This window comes from Copadichromis virginalis, linkage group LG8 (genome assembly GCF_057382275.1).
Source record: "Copadichromis virginalis isolate Kocher_CV1m ecotype Utaka linkage group LG8, C_Virginalis_male_GT1.1, whole genome shotgun sequence".
In the NCBI taxonomy this organism is placed as follows: domain Eukaryota; kingdom Metazoa; phylum Chordata; class Actinopteri; order Cichliformes; family Cichlidae; genus Copadichromis; species Copadichromis virginalis.
This window is the reverse complement of record NC_140625.1, coordinates 4,975,256-4,989,618: the sequence shown is the minus strand read 5'-3', so window position 1 is coordinate 4,989,618 and position 14,363 is coordinate 4,975,256. Positions and strand designations below refer to the sequence as shown.

Genomic DNA, 14,363 nt, shown 5'->3' with positions numbered 1-14,363 from the left:
GCTGGTCAAAAGAAAATACATAATACAGAATGATACTGTTATTTCCTTTAAGACTTTATCTGTACAGTCAAACACACTACCTTAATAAATGTATTATTGAACCTGTATTTTTCTAGTACAGGGACATATCATAATTTTAAAAAGTGGTGTTAGAAAACTGTTACATGTCTTTATACAAATTGAGCATTTTAAACGTTTAGAGTAAACCAGCCTGATTGGATAGTTTTACTGTTATATAGCCCATACAATATTCAGTCACAGTATTTAAAATATAAAAATCATATGGTCTAACCAAACCTCACATAATGTCCAATCAAATTTTAAGAAAATTGTACGATATGAAATTATACATGATATAAAAATGATAAATAAATAAGTAAATAATCAATGAAACCTTGCAATATGAGATAAAATGGGACCCCACAAAAATGACCTAGCTTAGTTACTTGAAATGCTTTAACAGCATAAATTCAGATATTTAATAAAATACTATGAGATGAAATTTGGAACAGGATGGTTTCATCACATACTTGATAAGTCTGAAAGTTTAAAGTAATTATCCTACTTTCTCAACAAAATTTCTTCTCTTAAGTCCATCTGCTTAACAGGTGGAGTTTATGTTTCATTTGATCTGGACTGAATTTAGTGAGTAGATTATTTTAGCTGTACTAGAACGGCTACGATGACTGTTAGACAACCCATGCTATTATTTTGAAGGCCAGGCCTACAAACAGGAAATTAGTTTCTTTTTTTTAATTCCTGTTGGGTTTTTACAACTGTGCACCTGCACTAGATGGTGATTCTGACAAACAGATCAAAGTAATGACGTTAGTTTTTGTAAATTATTGGTTCAGTCCATCTGTCCTTGCTCGTTGTGACTTACTGCAACCAATTACCATCGGGGGTATGGTAATCTCTCTCTCTCTCTCTCTCTCACACACACACACACACACACACACACACACACACACACACACACACACACACACACACACACACACACACACACACACACCATTGCGGCTATGGTGGTTGTCTGCAGGTAAGAGAGCACCCCTGCAGGTAAAAATAATTTATTTATTTTTATCCAGCATACAGCACATAAAACACTGCTTGTGGCAGTGGTGTTGTCAGAACAAAACAGCTGCTCAATAGACAAAAGGTCTGCTGACCACAATCTGAATAATTTAGAAGTATATCAAACCTGTCCAAACTTAGTAACACAGCAAACATACACTCATCAAGCAGTAATATTTGCAGAAGAGCATTGTAGACTACTGTCCAAAACAAATGTCACAAAAGCAACCTTTCCTTAATGTATTAACTCGTGTTATTTAAAATGTGTAACCTGGAGGGACAGACACAGAGAGAAATACCACTCACTACTTCCCCTCTTCTTTACGTAGCAGTTTGGCATTCTTCAGCTCATTATGGTTTTCTGGTCAATAAAAACTTGTACTCCCACTCTTTTATTTCAGATTTCAAAGGTTTTGGTAAAACTCCTGTATGCTCTGTACAGAATGTCTCTTACAGCGTTAGCAAATAACACAGTGTAGCATTAAGATACATGCTACTGCCAGGAGATGAATGAAAACAGTTTGTTTTCCTCTTCAGAGGAACCAAAAAATGTAATGCAGCTTTGTGAAAATATCTGTTGGAGGATCTAAATTCAGCCCTGAGCATTTAAAAACTGATTACCCAGATTTACTGTTCATATTAGTGTATTCTTATACAAAAATAAAAATGGAGGCACTTTCAAATGCATGTTCAGCGTGCATGTGCAACTGAGCTTTTAATTGGCCTGTAGAGCAAAAACAAACTATATAAAGTGCTAAAAACGAATTATTTATTTCAACTGACATATTCATCAGTTGACTTTTTCATTAATTCATTCTCAGAAAAATCTGATTATTCAAAGTACTGCGTATATCTTAAATAAACTGTAATTAGTTTCTCTAAGGCAACAAGTTTGCATAATTTTTTTAAATACTGTCATCTCATTAGATCTTACAGTGCTGAAATGGTCTCAGTGGAAAGATGGCTGTCAAGAGGCTCTTGTTAAGGAATGGGAACAGGGAGAAAAGGCTTACCTGTGCCAAATTACACAAGAACTTGAGTGAAAATCAGTGCTAACAGGTCTTATGCAGTGATAAATCCAAATTTGGCTCAATGAGTTGCCAGTAGAGGTTGAGTTTCAACAGCCATCTGTAAGTGGAGACCTTTTCATGGTTTGAGGCTGTGTTTCACCCAGTGATGTTGGGGATATTGTCAAAACTTGATCAAATTACGGATGCAGATAAGTATGGTCAGAATTTGAACTAGCATTCAATACCATCGGGCAAGCAGCAGATTGATAATGGCCTAATTCTTCAGCATGACAATGATCCCAAACACACTTTATGTACAATAAAAGCACACCTGGATAGAAAAACAGACAATGGAGCACTTGGTTTGACACCCCCCCCCAGAGATGCTGCAACTATTACAAGGATGACCCAAGACTTTTGCACAGTATAACACCATATAAAATTATTCAACTCATGCTGTATGTACATAACGCCTCCTTAAATAACAGACAACAACTCAAGTACTTAGTATCGAATGTTCGCTCTTCACAGTAATCCTTCTCCCAGAGACACAGTTCACAGATGCATTGCTCTGCATGCCAATGTTTATTCTACATGCTCCAAGTAGTTTAAGTTCCTTACATACGGTCTACAGTTCATTTAGAAACACCAGTTAACCCAATATGCATGAGAAAAATCATCACAGGCACAGGGAGAACATGCAAACTCTACACACAATGATCCCAACCAGGGCTTAAACCAGTAACCTTGTTGTTGTGAGGCAAAAGCGCTAACCAGCCTAGCGCCTTACCGTCCACATGTGAGGAAACAACAGAAAATATTAACAAAAATAACTGTTCCAAAGACACATGAATCATATAACTTCACCAAGAGAAAATACATTTTATATAGATAATTATAATTTATTATAATTACTTACAAATAAATAAATAAATAAATACAATTTTAAAAATAGAAGATGCATGTAAATGTCATGAAAAGGTTTTTAATTGGATTTATAACCAAATATTCTCTAAATGAAAGGCTCCTTTAGCATCGGTTGCACTGCGCTTAATCAAAATTAGTAAAAGTTCTCATGCTAACAGGCTAGGATACACTGTCTGTTAGCATGGTTCATGTTAAACAAATGAGAAAACTATGTTATGGAGTTGTAGGTGGTTTGTGACAGGGTCAGGCTAGCTGTTTGCTCCTGCCTCCAGATTTACTAACTCTTGACTGCAATTGCATTAAAAAAAAAAAAAAATACAAGAGACTAATATTGATCATCTAAGTTACAAAATATTCCCTCAGGAATTTTTTTTTAACATATCAAATAAATAACTACTCTTTCCTTGAATGTACTTTAGAAAGCATCAGTAGTGCAAACTGACGTCTGGAGAGTTGGAGGTATTCAGCTAAAGAAAATTTGTGTGGGTCTGTAGCATGGTTAATCCACTGATGTACGTTTGGCTTTTAGTCTTGAATGAATGGCAGTGTAACATTTTGTGAGCAGCAGTGAGATACAGGGCTTCCTCCCACTCAGTAATGTGTCTCTGACAGTCTGTTCGCCCAGAGCTATGGGAGGAGGAAGAGTTGGGAGATAAGTTTTAAAAGTAGCTGCAGCAACCTGACTTCTCCTTCTGTGCCTCAATATATTCATGAATCTGGAACTTGGGTTCACTGGGATGCTGGATGGCCCGATGCTTCAACTCCCTGAAGAACAGAACAAGGCATATTTTAGAAGATAACACTGATATTGATAGAATTATTCTACTGCAGAGGATTGTGGTAAGAAAACACAGATAGCATCATGAAAATAGTAGTGGACTACTTAAGAATAAATCCCTTGCAATAAATACGTTAAATTATATAGTACTAAGGGAATTGAAACATTTCTTTATAATGAATCCTGGAATTTTCTGAAAATATATACTATGTTCAGCCATGATGTGAGATAAAATTGAGCGATGTGAAAAAACAATCTCACATTCAGTAGTAACAACTTTGCTGCTGTCATATGAAAATGAAATTAGTGGCAGAAGAAGAAAAGCAAAGCAAATGATAATAATTTATCTTTGTTTAGTCCCATTACATGACTTCTTGTTGGCTCAAACAAGGACCATTTCAGATCATACACATCTATAGTTTATGGACTGTTCAAAAGCTACTGTGTGGCATCTGTGTCATACTTGGCCACAGCAGTGAAGGCCAGATCTACATTGACCCCTGTCTTGGCACTTGTCTCCATGAAAGGAACTGAGTACTCCTGAACACACAAAGAGAGCACAACACAGTAAGTAGCAGATTAAACGCTATCAGTTCTGTTTTTATGGAAGTAAATAAAATACTCACTCTGGCCAGCCTCTCTCCTTCATCTCTCCTGATCGCTCGGTCACTGCTCATGTCGGCCTGATAAACACACATTAGTTTAGGATTTTAGGAAAGACTTGGTGCAGAAAAATAAACACATTTAAACTATTAAGTAAAAAAAACAATGTACATCTTGATACAGCTATTTTTTTTTAAAGCTGAACAAAACCATGCACAGGTATGAGTATTTACATTTTTAGACTTCATAATATACAAGATCAATCAGGATATTTCTAAAGGAAAACATATCTTGTGGAATTTTCAGTGTTTGCTACCACTATTCAATGTTGAAGAGTAGATCATGTAATAAAACTAGTAGTCTAACACGTTTGTAGTAGTTTGCTGGTAGTTCAGATACTTTTATACACGCATAGTGATTGAAGTAGTGCAGCGACTGTACATTTGATTAAATTTACACTGTTTTTTGTGAGGACTTGTAAATTTAATATATAACAAAATGTGATACAGCATCATATATGTTATATATAGCTTTTAAAAATGTTATTATTACTAAGCTACCTACGATGTGGCGCCACTCACATTTTTATCATTGCATTCATATTGTTACATATACTTAAACCCGACACTTGAACCCAAAGCAGCACTATCACTTTGCTCTAACTCTTTTATAACTCGTTTACATTATCTTTACAAAATGCCCTGATCCAGAAACTGCTCTGTCTTCAGCACAGATCATATCCTTCTTTTGCACTTTTTGCTCCACATGCTAAGCTTCTCAAACAATTTCCTCTTACCTTGTTGCCCAGCAACATGATGACTACATTGCTCTGTGCATACTCGTGGATCTCTGTTAACCAAGCCTGAAGCAAGAGACATACAAACACACTCATAAATAAATCTTTAACTTTAGCACATTTTCATATTTTCCCAGGGTACAAACACAGACTTACCCTAATGTTGTCAAAAGATGATTTGCTGGTGATGTCATACAAAAGGAGCAAAGCTTTGGAAAGAGAACCAACAAAAATTGAGTGCCAGTGTAACACCTGTGATGCTGTGATATGGATTAGGGTTTGTATCGCCTCACCGTGTGCATCTCTGTAATACGCATGTGTCACGCTTCTGAACCTTTCCTGTCCTGCTGTGTCCCATATCTGAAACAGAAAAGAACTGGCCTGTTTCCACTTGGCTACTTCTTATTTTCACTTATAATGGTGATGCCCAAGAGGAAACCAGCCACTACTCTAAAAATAGAGTGCTATTGTGTAAGCACATCAACTTTGCACTGGAACTGATTTACTTACTGACCTGCAGTTTGACCTTTACGTTATCCACAGTCACCACTTTATTCTGAGAGAGGTAGAAACAGAAGAACAGTACGAGCAGCTAGTAGAACAAATTAAAAATGCAAAGTACAAAGACAAGTTATCTATGTTTGTCGATAGTTGTGGCTTTATTTCTTCAGATTTTGAAATATATGTTTAGTGAGAGAGGCAATGTACAACTACCTCAAACCTCCATTCCTTTTAATGGTCAGCAGGGGGTGACTCATGTTGCAAAAAGAAGTCACAACGTATAAAAACTTATGGGAAAGAAAACCCTCCCACTTGCTTCATTTAATACTATATTAAATCGTTGCAAACTTCAGAATTGTTTTAAAAAATATTTCTAAATTTCACCATTTAAGATTTCAGCGGGGTTGTTCTAATTACATTCTCATGTCATTAATGTAGATAGTATTAAAGATAGATGTAGCTTTAAGGCTTGGAAAGTGAAACATGTAGGTGCAAAAACACATCTAAGTCCAATGACTGTAAGGAAATGTTTCCCTGGTCCTGACGTCCTATATTGAATAATCTGCTTGGCCCATTTTGTAAATTTTCATCAATCAAGTGATAAGTTTCACAAAGGAGGATACTCCCGGTGAATTACTTTTCAATCACAAGTCATTAGCCAATGAGAACCATCCCTTTCTCATCACATCTGGTTTCAAAACACCAAGACAGAAAGGGTCATCTTGAGGCTTGATAATAAGAACTTACAAACCAGTGAGTGACGTCACACTAGCTACTGCCTGTGCTCATTACAACCTCTCTTCTGCATTGATTTTAATGGCACTGAGTGGCAAATGTGAATCATCAGCTTTTTATCGAAATGAGCAAACTCTAAAGAGGATGGAAAGTATTCATTTGCAGATTATACATATAAGTTGTATAATCTGCATATATATATAAAACGGAGACACACTGGTGACCTGTCCAAGGTGTACCCCACCTCTCACACAATGACACTTAGGTTGCCTCCTCCCACACTGCTAATGTCTGAAATGCCAGAGGCAAATCTAAAACCATGGATAAATAAAAGCCAGTCCAATTTCATAAAAAAAAAAATTGTTCCAAGCACTCACTGTGAATCCGATGCCCACTGTGGCAGAGAATGAGCCAGGGATGAACTTGCCCTGATCAAACTGCACCAGCAGAGATGTCTTCCCCACACCACTGTCCCCAACCAGGATTGTCTGTAGGAAAACACATAAAATCCCACAGTTAAATTTCTTACCTCTATATATATGGTCTAAGTATATGGTAGAGGCACAGAGTAAGCTGTGGTGACCCCTAGTGATACGGGAGCAGCAGGAAGTAGCCTGGCTGCAGTCTCAATTGGCCTTGAAAATCTCTTTATGGTTGAATGCTTGCAATCATTTCGTAATTTTCAGTTGTGAGTCAACATCTGTGTCATGGTCGACAATTCTGTTTCCAAGCAGCACCGACATTTTCTTTTCTAAGAGCTTGGCAGTGTACCACTATTACCGCATGACTCACAAGCCAGAGGAGATAACCTTCAAGACAATGGAATCAATGAAAGGCAGCATTCACACATCCAACTTAGTCACCAGGACCATCAGTCAATATTTCATTGTCTACTGCGCTTTAATTTCAGTCACACCAGGGTACCCACCACCTCCACACCCACAAAGTGTCCTTTAACTGTGGCAGATTAAGTAAGTGCGACACAGTCAAGCTGTTCTCTGCTCTCTTCAAGGAGTGATCTGGGAGTTTTGATGCAGGCTATGTGGCTTTTATCTTGTGACAGCCAAATGACTACATTTTATCCTGTAGTGAAATATATTATAAATATTATTGCCAGAAGAAAAATGCAGTAAATAATGCAGTAAGCCACAAGAATGATGGATTTCTTCATCATTATGTGGTTATGTTTAGGAAGAGACAACTAAAAGGATTGTAGATTGTAAAGACAGGCAATGAAAAGACCTGTGTTTGAACGTTTGTTCTTGAAAGCTTTAAAAATCGCAGAAAGGCTAAACCTAAATTTTTTAAGCATCGGTTAGGGTATATTGGCTACATATAAGTTTTGAATAAAATATATGTAAATATTTTGGTAACCCTTTGCAAGGCAAAGGAAATGCCATCTTTAAGAAACTCAGTGCCGAAATCAATGCCAATCTTTGTTCTTTGCCAAATTCACATTCTTTCCTCTCTGTGGCACCAGGGTAGTTCTTCATTTACACCCAAATGCATTTTATAGAGTGGCAGGTTGAGACAATAAAAATCTTAATTATGTTTATAGAAAGAAAGTTAGGCATAAAAAATAGACTTCCATTCATTAACTCTCATGAAAGAACCTTCATCTTCACACTCTTAGATTTCACCTTAATACACATTCAGTAATGTATTTTATGCACTAATTAGCTGGGGTAGAATACTAGAAGAGCTACTGGGCTGGAGCATCCACTACAGTTGCTTTATGATTCAAATGCAGATGTGCTGTCAGAAGTGGTCTTCACTTGATGTCTAGTAATAGTAACCATGGAAATGTAATAAAGTGGTCTTAAAAAGGCAACAAAACTTTCAACCAGTCCTGTCTTGATAAAACTCAGGAGTACTCATTGTCATTGTGGCCAAATATTGTGTGAAAAGACAGTAAATGTGATTATCGCTCTTGGTCAGATATGCACAAGTAGGCCTGCCTTAAAATTGCACTGAATGACAAATGGCCCAGGGGTTAAAGCGCTGAGTTTTTCAGTGCTGCTTTAATAATAGCAGGTGAGTTTTCTGGCATGCTAAACTAATAGAAAAAGGTTCATAAATTGGGATAGAATGCATAAAGTTCTTGAACTTGAACTTGATCTGATGATGAGCAGTTTGTAAAGAACTAAGACAAATCAAGAAAAAAGTGAAGGCATGACACTCATCAGATAAACCAGGCAGTGGTTGAACTCAATTTTGCCTCAAGGCTTTATGAATGATCAGGGATAAATAAAAGAAGTGGGGGGAATGGAGGAAAGGATTAGAGCTGAGAAGCTAAAGCAGCTTTTGTAGCCTCATTTGATTTCAGCATATGGAGGATTTTTAGAAAAGAGTTACATCCCAGTGTGCTGGATTAAATATGGATACTGCCTCATCAGTCATCCAGTGAATTTTCATATCAGCTTTACTCAGGAGTCACCAGCAAATTCACTTCCTTATTCTTCCTTTGAAATACACCTTGTACAGAGAGGCTTTACATGTATTCTGCTTTTCCAGTTTACTGTGTCCTGAAAGGTGGGGAGCCGCACAGTAAAACTCACAGCATAAACCTAAGGAAATTTGTATCTGGTTTTTCTTTGATGTAATAATGCTTTTAGGCAATAAATTTGATAGCTTTGAAAAATCTGTTTATTTCTCCTTAAATAGTGCCACAAAAAATGCATATGCATTTTGAGTAGCAGAGTTGAGTGTGTGGGTTGTGTACATCAAAAACCAAATCTTCTCTGCCAACGTCAAACAGATTATTCTGCTATTGACTCTTATTTTGAGTTTCTGGTACTCCAGGTGCTGATAACCAGGTACCCAGTTGGTGCCTGATTAGGGCTCTTTTTCTAAAGAGTGGAAGTCTACTCCTGATGGCTGTTGGTAAGACTGCAGGTCAAACTTTCTAACATCTGCCAGTACACTACTTCGTAGGGACATAGGAAGTGGTGTACTGGATATACCACATTTCACTGATCACATTAACTCAGTAGAAAAATTATTTCAGGCTCACCACAGATGATATGAAAAATGACAGGTTAGCCTTCTTAGACTGTGAGATTTCCATCAGTAATGGGGACATTTGAAAGTTGATGTGTACTATAAACCTACGCTTACGGATCATTATTTAAGGCTTGTGCTTCTGCTTCATCCACTGAAGCACAAACTGGGTGTCATCAGGATGGTACAACGCAGAGCGAACACCATCCCCACAGATACAGATATCTCTGAATTGAAGAGGGTGCCTAAGGGTACATCTTTGACCATCTTATAATGCTGTGATTGCAGCCATTCCCCAACTCTCTGTGAATGGTACTCATGGCCATTAATCAATGGTTTTTGATCAGTGGTTGTTGATCACATTAACGATCAAGAAACTGACCTGACAGTCCATTTTTCACCATTGATTCTAGTTTCGGTCATTATGCACATGTACTGTTTATAAAGTTGGGGAAATCTGCAGTCAGCTGAGACTGAAGAAGTCACTTGGATGAGTGAGGAAATGTTTCTCCCACTGAAAACGCCACGTCCAGATGAACAGAATTAACTTTTTGGGATGTGGAAGATACATCTGTCTTTTACATGCAGTCTGTGATCACATAAGCCACTGACTGCATCTAAATCTGAAGACAATAATTTATTTAAATATTTTGATCTGATCCTGCTGTGATTCAGCTGTATCACTTCCCTCTTTACTGGACATAACTGAGAGTGTGTAACATAATGCCTCCATGTGTACATGTGAAGATGGAATTAGTGCTGAGAAAAAAAAAACATACTCATTGTACTCACTACACACGTACATGTGGTGATGCTACTAAATTGTAGTTAGCCGAGAAGTGAGACTGTCTCATGAAACCCCTCTAGAGACAGGAGGTAATGAGGCGAATGCACCACAGATGTTTGGGAATTACACACTGATGATGTATATTGTGTATATGTGTTGTAGTGCGCGAGAGAAAGAAGAATTAGATTTCTCTCATCTCTGTGGTTCACAGGCAGATTGCTAAGTGCCTGCAAATTTCCTTTCTAGCCTCAGTATGAGCTTCTGTGGAGGTTACTGAGGCAATAAGCATGGGATGTCTTTTTACAAGTCGTTGGAGTAACAGCATTAGGGGATGTGGTGAATTTAGAGTGATACAGTTCTCTGAAATGTCACTTTTCTCTTCCTGGAGCATGTGCAGTATTGACCAGAATGTAATTTAGCTTGACAGTTTCCAAATTGCCACTGATTTAAGCTTTGATATACTGCACAGCTGGGGTTTGAAACCACAGAACAACAGGCGATAAAGTCACTGTTTCCAATACTAAAAGTCAATGTGCCCTGCAATCTGTAAGACCAAGTGTTTGTTTTTTTAGACAAATTAAAGTCCTGTATCCACCTTTTTAGTTCTGTTTTGGTCTGCCGCTATTTAGCTAAACACTCAACCAGCTAGTTGATAGTGATGTCTGCTTTTTTGTGGTGGACAGGTAGCTACCATGGTTTTACTACACTTACAGACTTTTTTAAAATGAAAAAAAAAAGAAAAAAAAAGTGCTTTGCAGCTTTAAAAATGTGTCTTTTGGATGAGGGCCATGGAGAGAATGGAAAAAACAGGAAACCACTGCAAGATACAAAAGAATGCAATGTTTTTGTGGGTATTAATGTGAAATATTGGCAGTAAGAAAAAATACAAAACCACTCTGTCTGTAAAGATGTCTCTAAGCTAATCTTTCCAAAAATATTACAAAAGCAGTATTAGGTTGACTTTATTAAAAATGTCATCTGGGACAACTGTGAGTATTGAAGGGAGAATTAATAACAGAACGGAATCCACAAAGCAACTGTAACCATTTCAGCTTCATGAGTAAGTACTGGCCTCACCAACGAGCTCTTAAAAAGAGCCTTTTTTGTTGTGTAATTAGAACTCCTCCTGGGAGGAAAAGGTAAGGCAGAGTGAAAGCCTGAGAAGAGTGAGTACAAAAGATAGGATAAACCTTTATTAGTCCCTTTATTATTTATATTGGCAAAGGAAGGGCAAAAAGGCAAGACTGACTTTTTCAAGTTCACTTGAAATTACTCTTCTTGATTTAGACACAAAGAACACGGTGTATTCTTAGAATATGACCCCTTTCAGTGCACCTGCTTCCCTGACACTACAAGTCTGTGTGTGGTGTGTATATGTGTGAGCTGATATAACAGTCACATGTTAGAATTGCATCTATCTTTGTGAAGACTCGCACTGCATTCCTTAGCCCTTTACAGCCAAACAATGCCGAGTAAATCTACACACAAAATCCACCCCATGACAGTGATGATGGTTTTTGGAGTGTTTGGGAGTAAATTTATTAAAACTTAAATACTTAAAATATCTTTTTACACAAGTATTCACAACCTTTTTTATGATTGAAATTCATTTGAAATTATTAGGAAAATCACAAACGTTTCTGCATAAGGTCTTATAGCTGGCAGTGCACAGAATGTATTTGTTATGGCAGTGACGCAGACCACATGTGCATGTGTGTGCACATGCATGAGAATGGTAAAGAGGTACATCCAGACTTTTCATAAAATAAAAATATTAAATATATATAAAATAAAAAAGTTATTTCATTTTCAATTTCACAAATTATAATTGTGTTGTTTGAACAATAATCGGCTGCTTCCCAGCCCAAGTCTATGTAAGGAAACTCTGAATTGCATTTAAAAGATAGGCTTTGTCTGAGCCCGCCATCTTCAAAGAGTAAGCCTGGTCCTCCGTAATGCTGTCCATCACCACCTCTGCACCCAGCTTGGTGGAGATATCAATGCTTTGTGTGCTGCAGCAGTGCTTCCACCTAGGTCAGTCAATGGCAGGGCCCGGCCTGCTCTAATTCATTTCATGTTTAATTCTACCTTCCTTTAGGGTCTGCATTTTGGTCCCAACCAATCACATTCCACACTAAGATGACACATACACATGCCTTTAGACTTCAGAGAGATGAAGTGAATTTGATTCTGTTAATTTCCCAGAGACTCTCTCTATAAACTTAAAAATTAGTGTATGCCTAACCTTGCCAATAACCCTGAACCTAAACCAAGGGTGCACCCAATGATCTGGGACATTTATGAGTGCAAACATAAATAAATAAGTAGCAAGATTATAATAAATTTCTAAGGCAATTAAAGGCAGCTAGTTAAAGGGAATACATTTTTGACTTTACCGGATAGTTTTATTTTAAAGTTTATGTCTTATCAGTTGAATCAGAGTATTGATGTGCTAATTCTGCTCAGTTGCTATATCTAAAAAGAGAGAAATTAGAACATAGCAGGCTGGAGGCCAGATGCTTATCAGAAGAAAGATATGCCATTTGAATGACATGACTCCTCCAGACTGAAGGGAAATGGTTTCTGCAACACAGCTCTGAAATACAATGTGACATTTCACTGAAGCCTAAAGGGAGCTCCTCTTTTATCTTTGTTCCATCAACAGTGAGGTCAAATGGGAGCACCAGGAAGGATTCAGTGGTTCTCTTTAAATCCAGACATTAATGTAACTTAACTGCTTGCTGCGAGCGCAATTAAGCTTTTTGAATGACAAATGGCTATATTGTACAGTTTTTGTGACAACAGTCAAAACAGGATCACATTCACTCTGACATTTTAGTGTGTTTGTGTATTTTAGTGTGTTTGAGTTATGGAATTTAAGGTGTCAGAAATAAATTAGTGTATTTACTGTTGTATTTATGGGTTATTTGAGCTTTGGGTCGCAGTAAGGAGAAACTGAAAGTGTACTTGTCAACTAAAATTTGAGTTTGAAATGTAATTTTATTCTACAGCACTTTTTGGTGATCAACACCTAAATGTGAGGATTGCTTTGGGAATTTGGCGTTTGGTTAAGACATTTTTTCAAAGAAAGTGACCTCTTTTAAAGCTTTCCTGCCCTGACAGCAGGAAGTAATCGGCTCATATGTGAAGGGGGACCTTCTTGTAAGCTGACAGCTCATCTCAGAAGGAATTAAGTGATTTGACACACATTAGGGCTGGAAACAGACCAACTATAAATTGCATCTGAATGTAAATCAGCACCACGTGAGCGCAAATCCGGTCAAGGACCGGGATGCTGCGGGGTTTAGAAACGTTTCCTCACATTTCACCAGTAATAAACAAGAAGAAATAAACAAGAAGCAAAATCACGTGAAAAAAACGCGCAGCAAGTAAGTGCATAAAAGTGCTCCTGGCTATGAAACCTGTTGTTGTATCATGATGACCATATGGTCGTACCTTGTGCACCAACTCCTCGTCATATGTTGGAGGTGGTGGAGTCATTGCCTGGCTCTCGGTTGTCTCTTTGGATCCGTAAGTACTGTCTGGTTGGATCTCCGGGTAATCCGTGGTGTAGTATGCCGAGATCGGCTCCATTGACTCCATCCGCTCCATCCTGAGAGTCCTTCACTTCACAGGCTTCTTTATGACAGCGTCGAGGGTTCCGGAGGAAATAAAAAGCTGGTAAACCTCGCACTCTCGCTTCAGCCGACTCGTCGTCTCACAGCCCTCAGCTCGCTTTCTTCTCTCCTCCTCTCTTCTCCGACAGTCCACGCTGTTTAACTGGCTCCTCCTTTACAGTGAATCACAGTCTGTGGGCTTCTGCCTACATCACTCCACATGATGGTATGTCGTGATTCACGCACATCACGCTGCATGAGTGGTCAGAGGATGGACCGAGAAGGATTGAATGGCTGTCACTTTTTTTTGTTGTGGTGGTTTTTCTTTCAAGAGTTCAGATATTCGATCTATAAAGTTCGACATCATTTATTTTACCCAGTGCTTTGGATCTCTGTGTATATTTCCAAAACAATGATATTATACTATGATATTAAAAAACGGAGACGAATGTATGTTCCGTTTAATTATAGTTGTTTTAGTAGAAATAACAATGAGACAGGATAAGATAACAAATGTTTCATTTGGGAAATT

The 14,363-nt window shown here is 37.8% G+C and overlaps 1 protein-coding gene across 1 annotated transcript; it reads right to left on the bottom strand.

The window, feature by feature from the left end:
• Positions 1 to 1,057: 1,057 nt before the first annotated feature.
• On the bottom strand, positions 1,058 to 14,025 carry LOC146702541 (ras-related protein Rab-37-like). The gene is made up of 9 exons (XM_085465451.1): positions 13,671 to 14,025; positions 6,805 to 6,915; positions 5,706 to 5,747; positions 5,485 to 5,551; positions 5,348 to 5,400; positions 5,192 to 5,257; positions 4,419 to 4,475; positions 4,256 to 4,332; positions 1,058 to 3,779 (listed from the first exon to the last, which is right to left on the bottom strand). The coding sequence occupies exons 1-9, from the start codon at positions 13,824 to 13,826 to the stop codon at positions 3,674 to 3,676; spliced, it is 735 nt and encodes a 244-aa protein (XP_085321577.1). The 5' UTR covers positions 13,827 to 14,025; the 3' UTR covers positions 1,058 to 3,673.
• Between the last annotated feature and the right edge of the window lie 338 nt (positions 14,026 to 14,363).

Excerpts from the sequence above, each read along its gene's own strand:
- LOC146702541 (XM_085465451.1), bottom strand. The coding sequence starts at position 13,826 with ATGGAGCGGATGGAGTCAATGGAGCCGATCTCGGCATACTACACCACG. Across the intron at positions 5,748-6,804 it reads CAGTGGGCATCGGATTCACA|AATAAAGTGGTGACTGTGGA; the intron begins GTGAGTGCTTGG and ends TACCTCTCTCAG. Across the intron at positions 5,401-5,484 it reads GTATTACAGAGATGCACACG|CTTTGCTCCTTTTGTATGAC; the intron begins GTGAGGCGATAC and ends CTCTTTCCAAAG.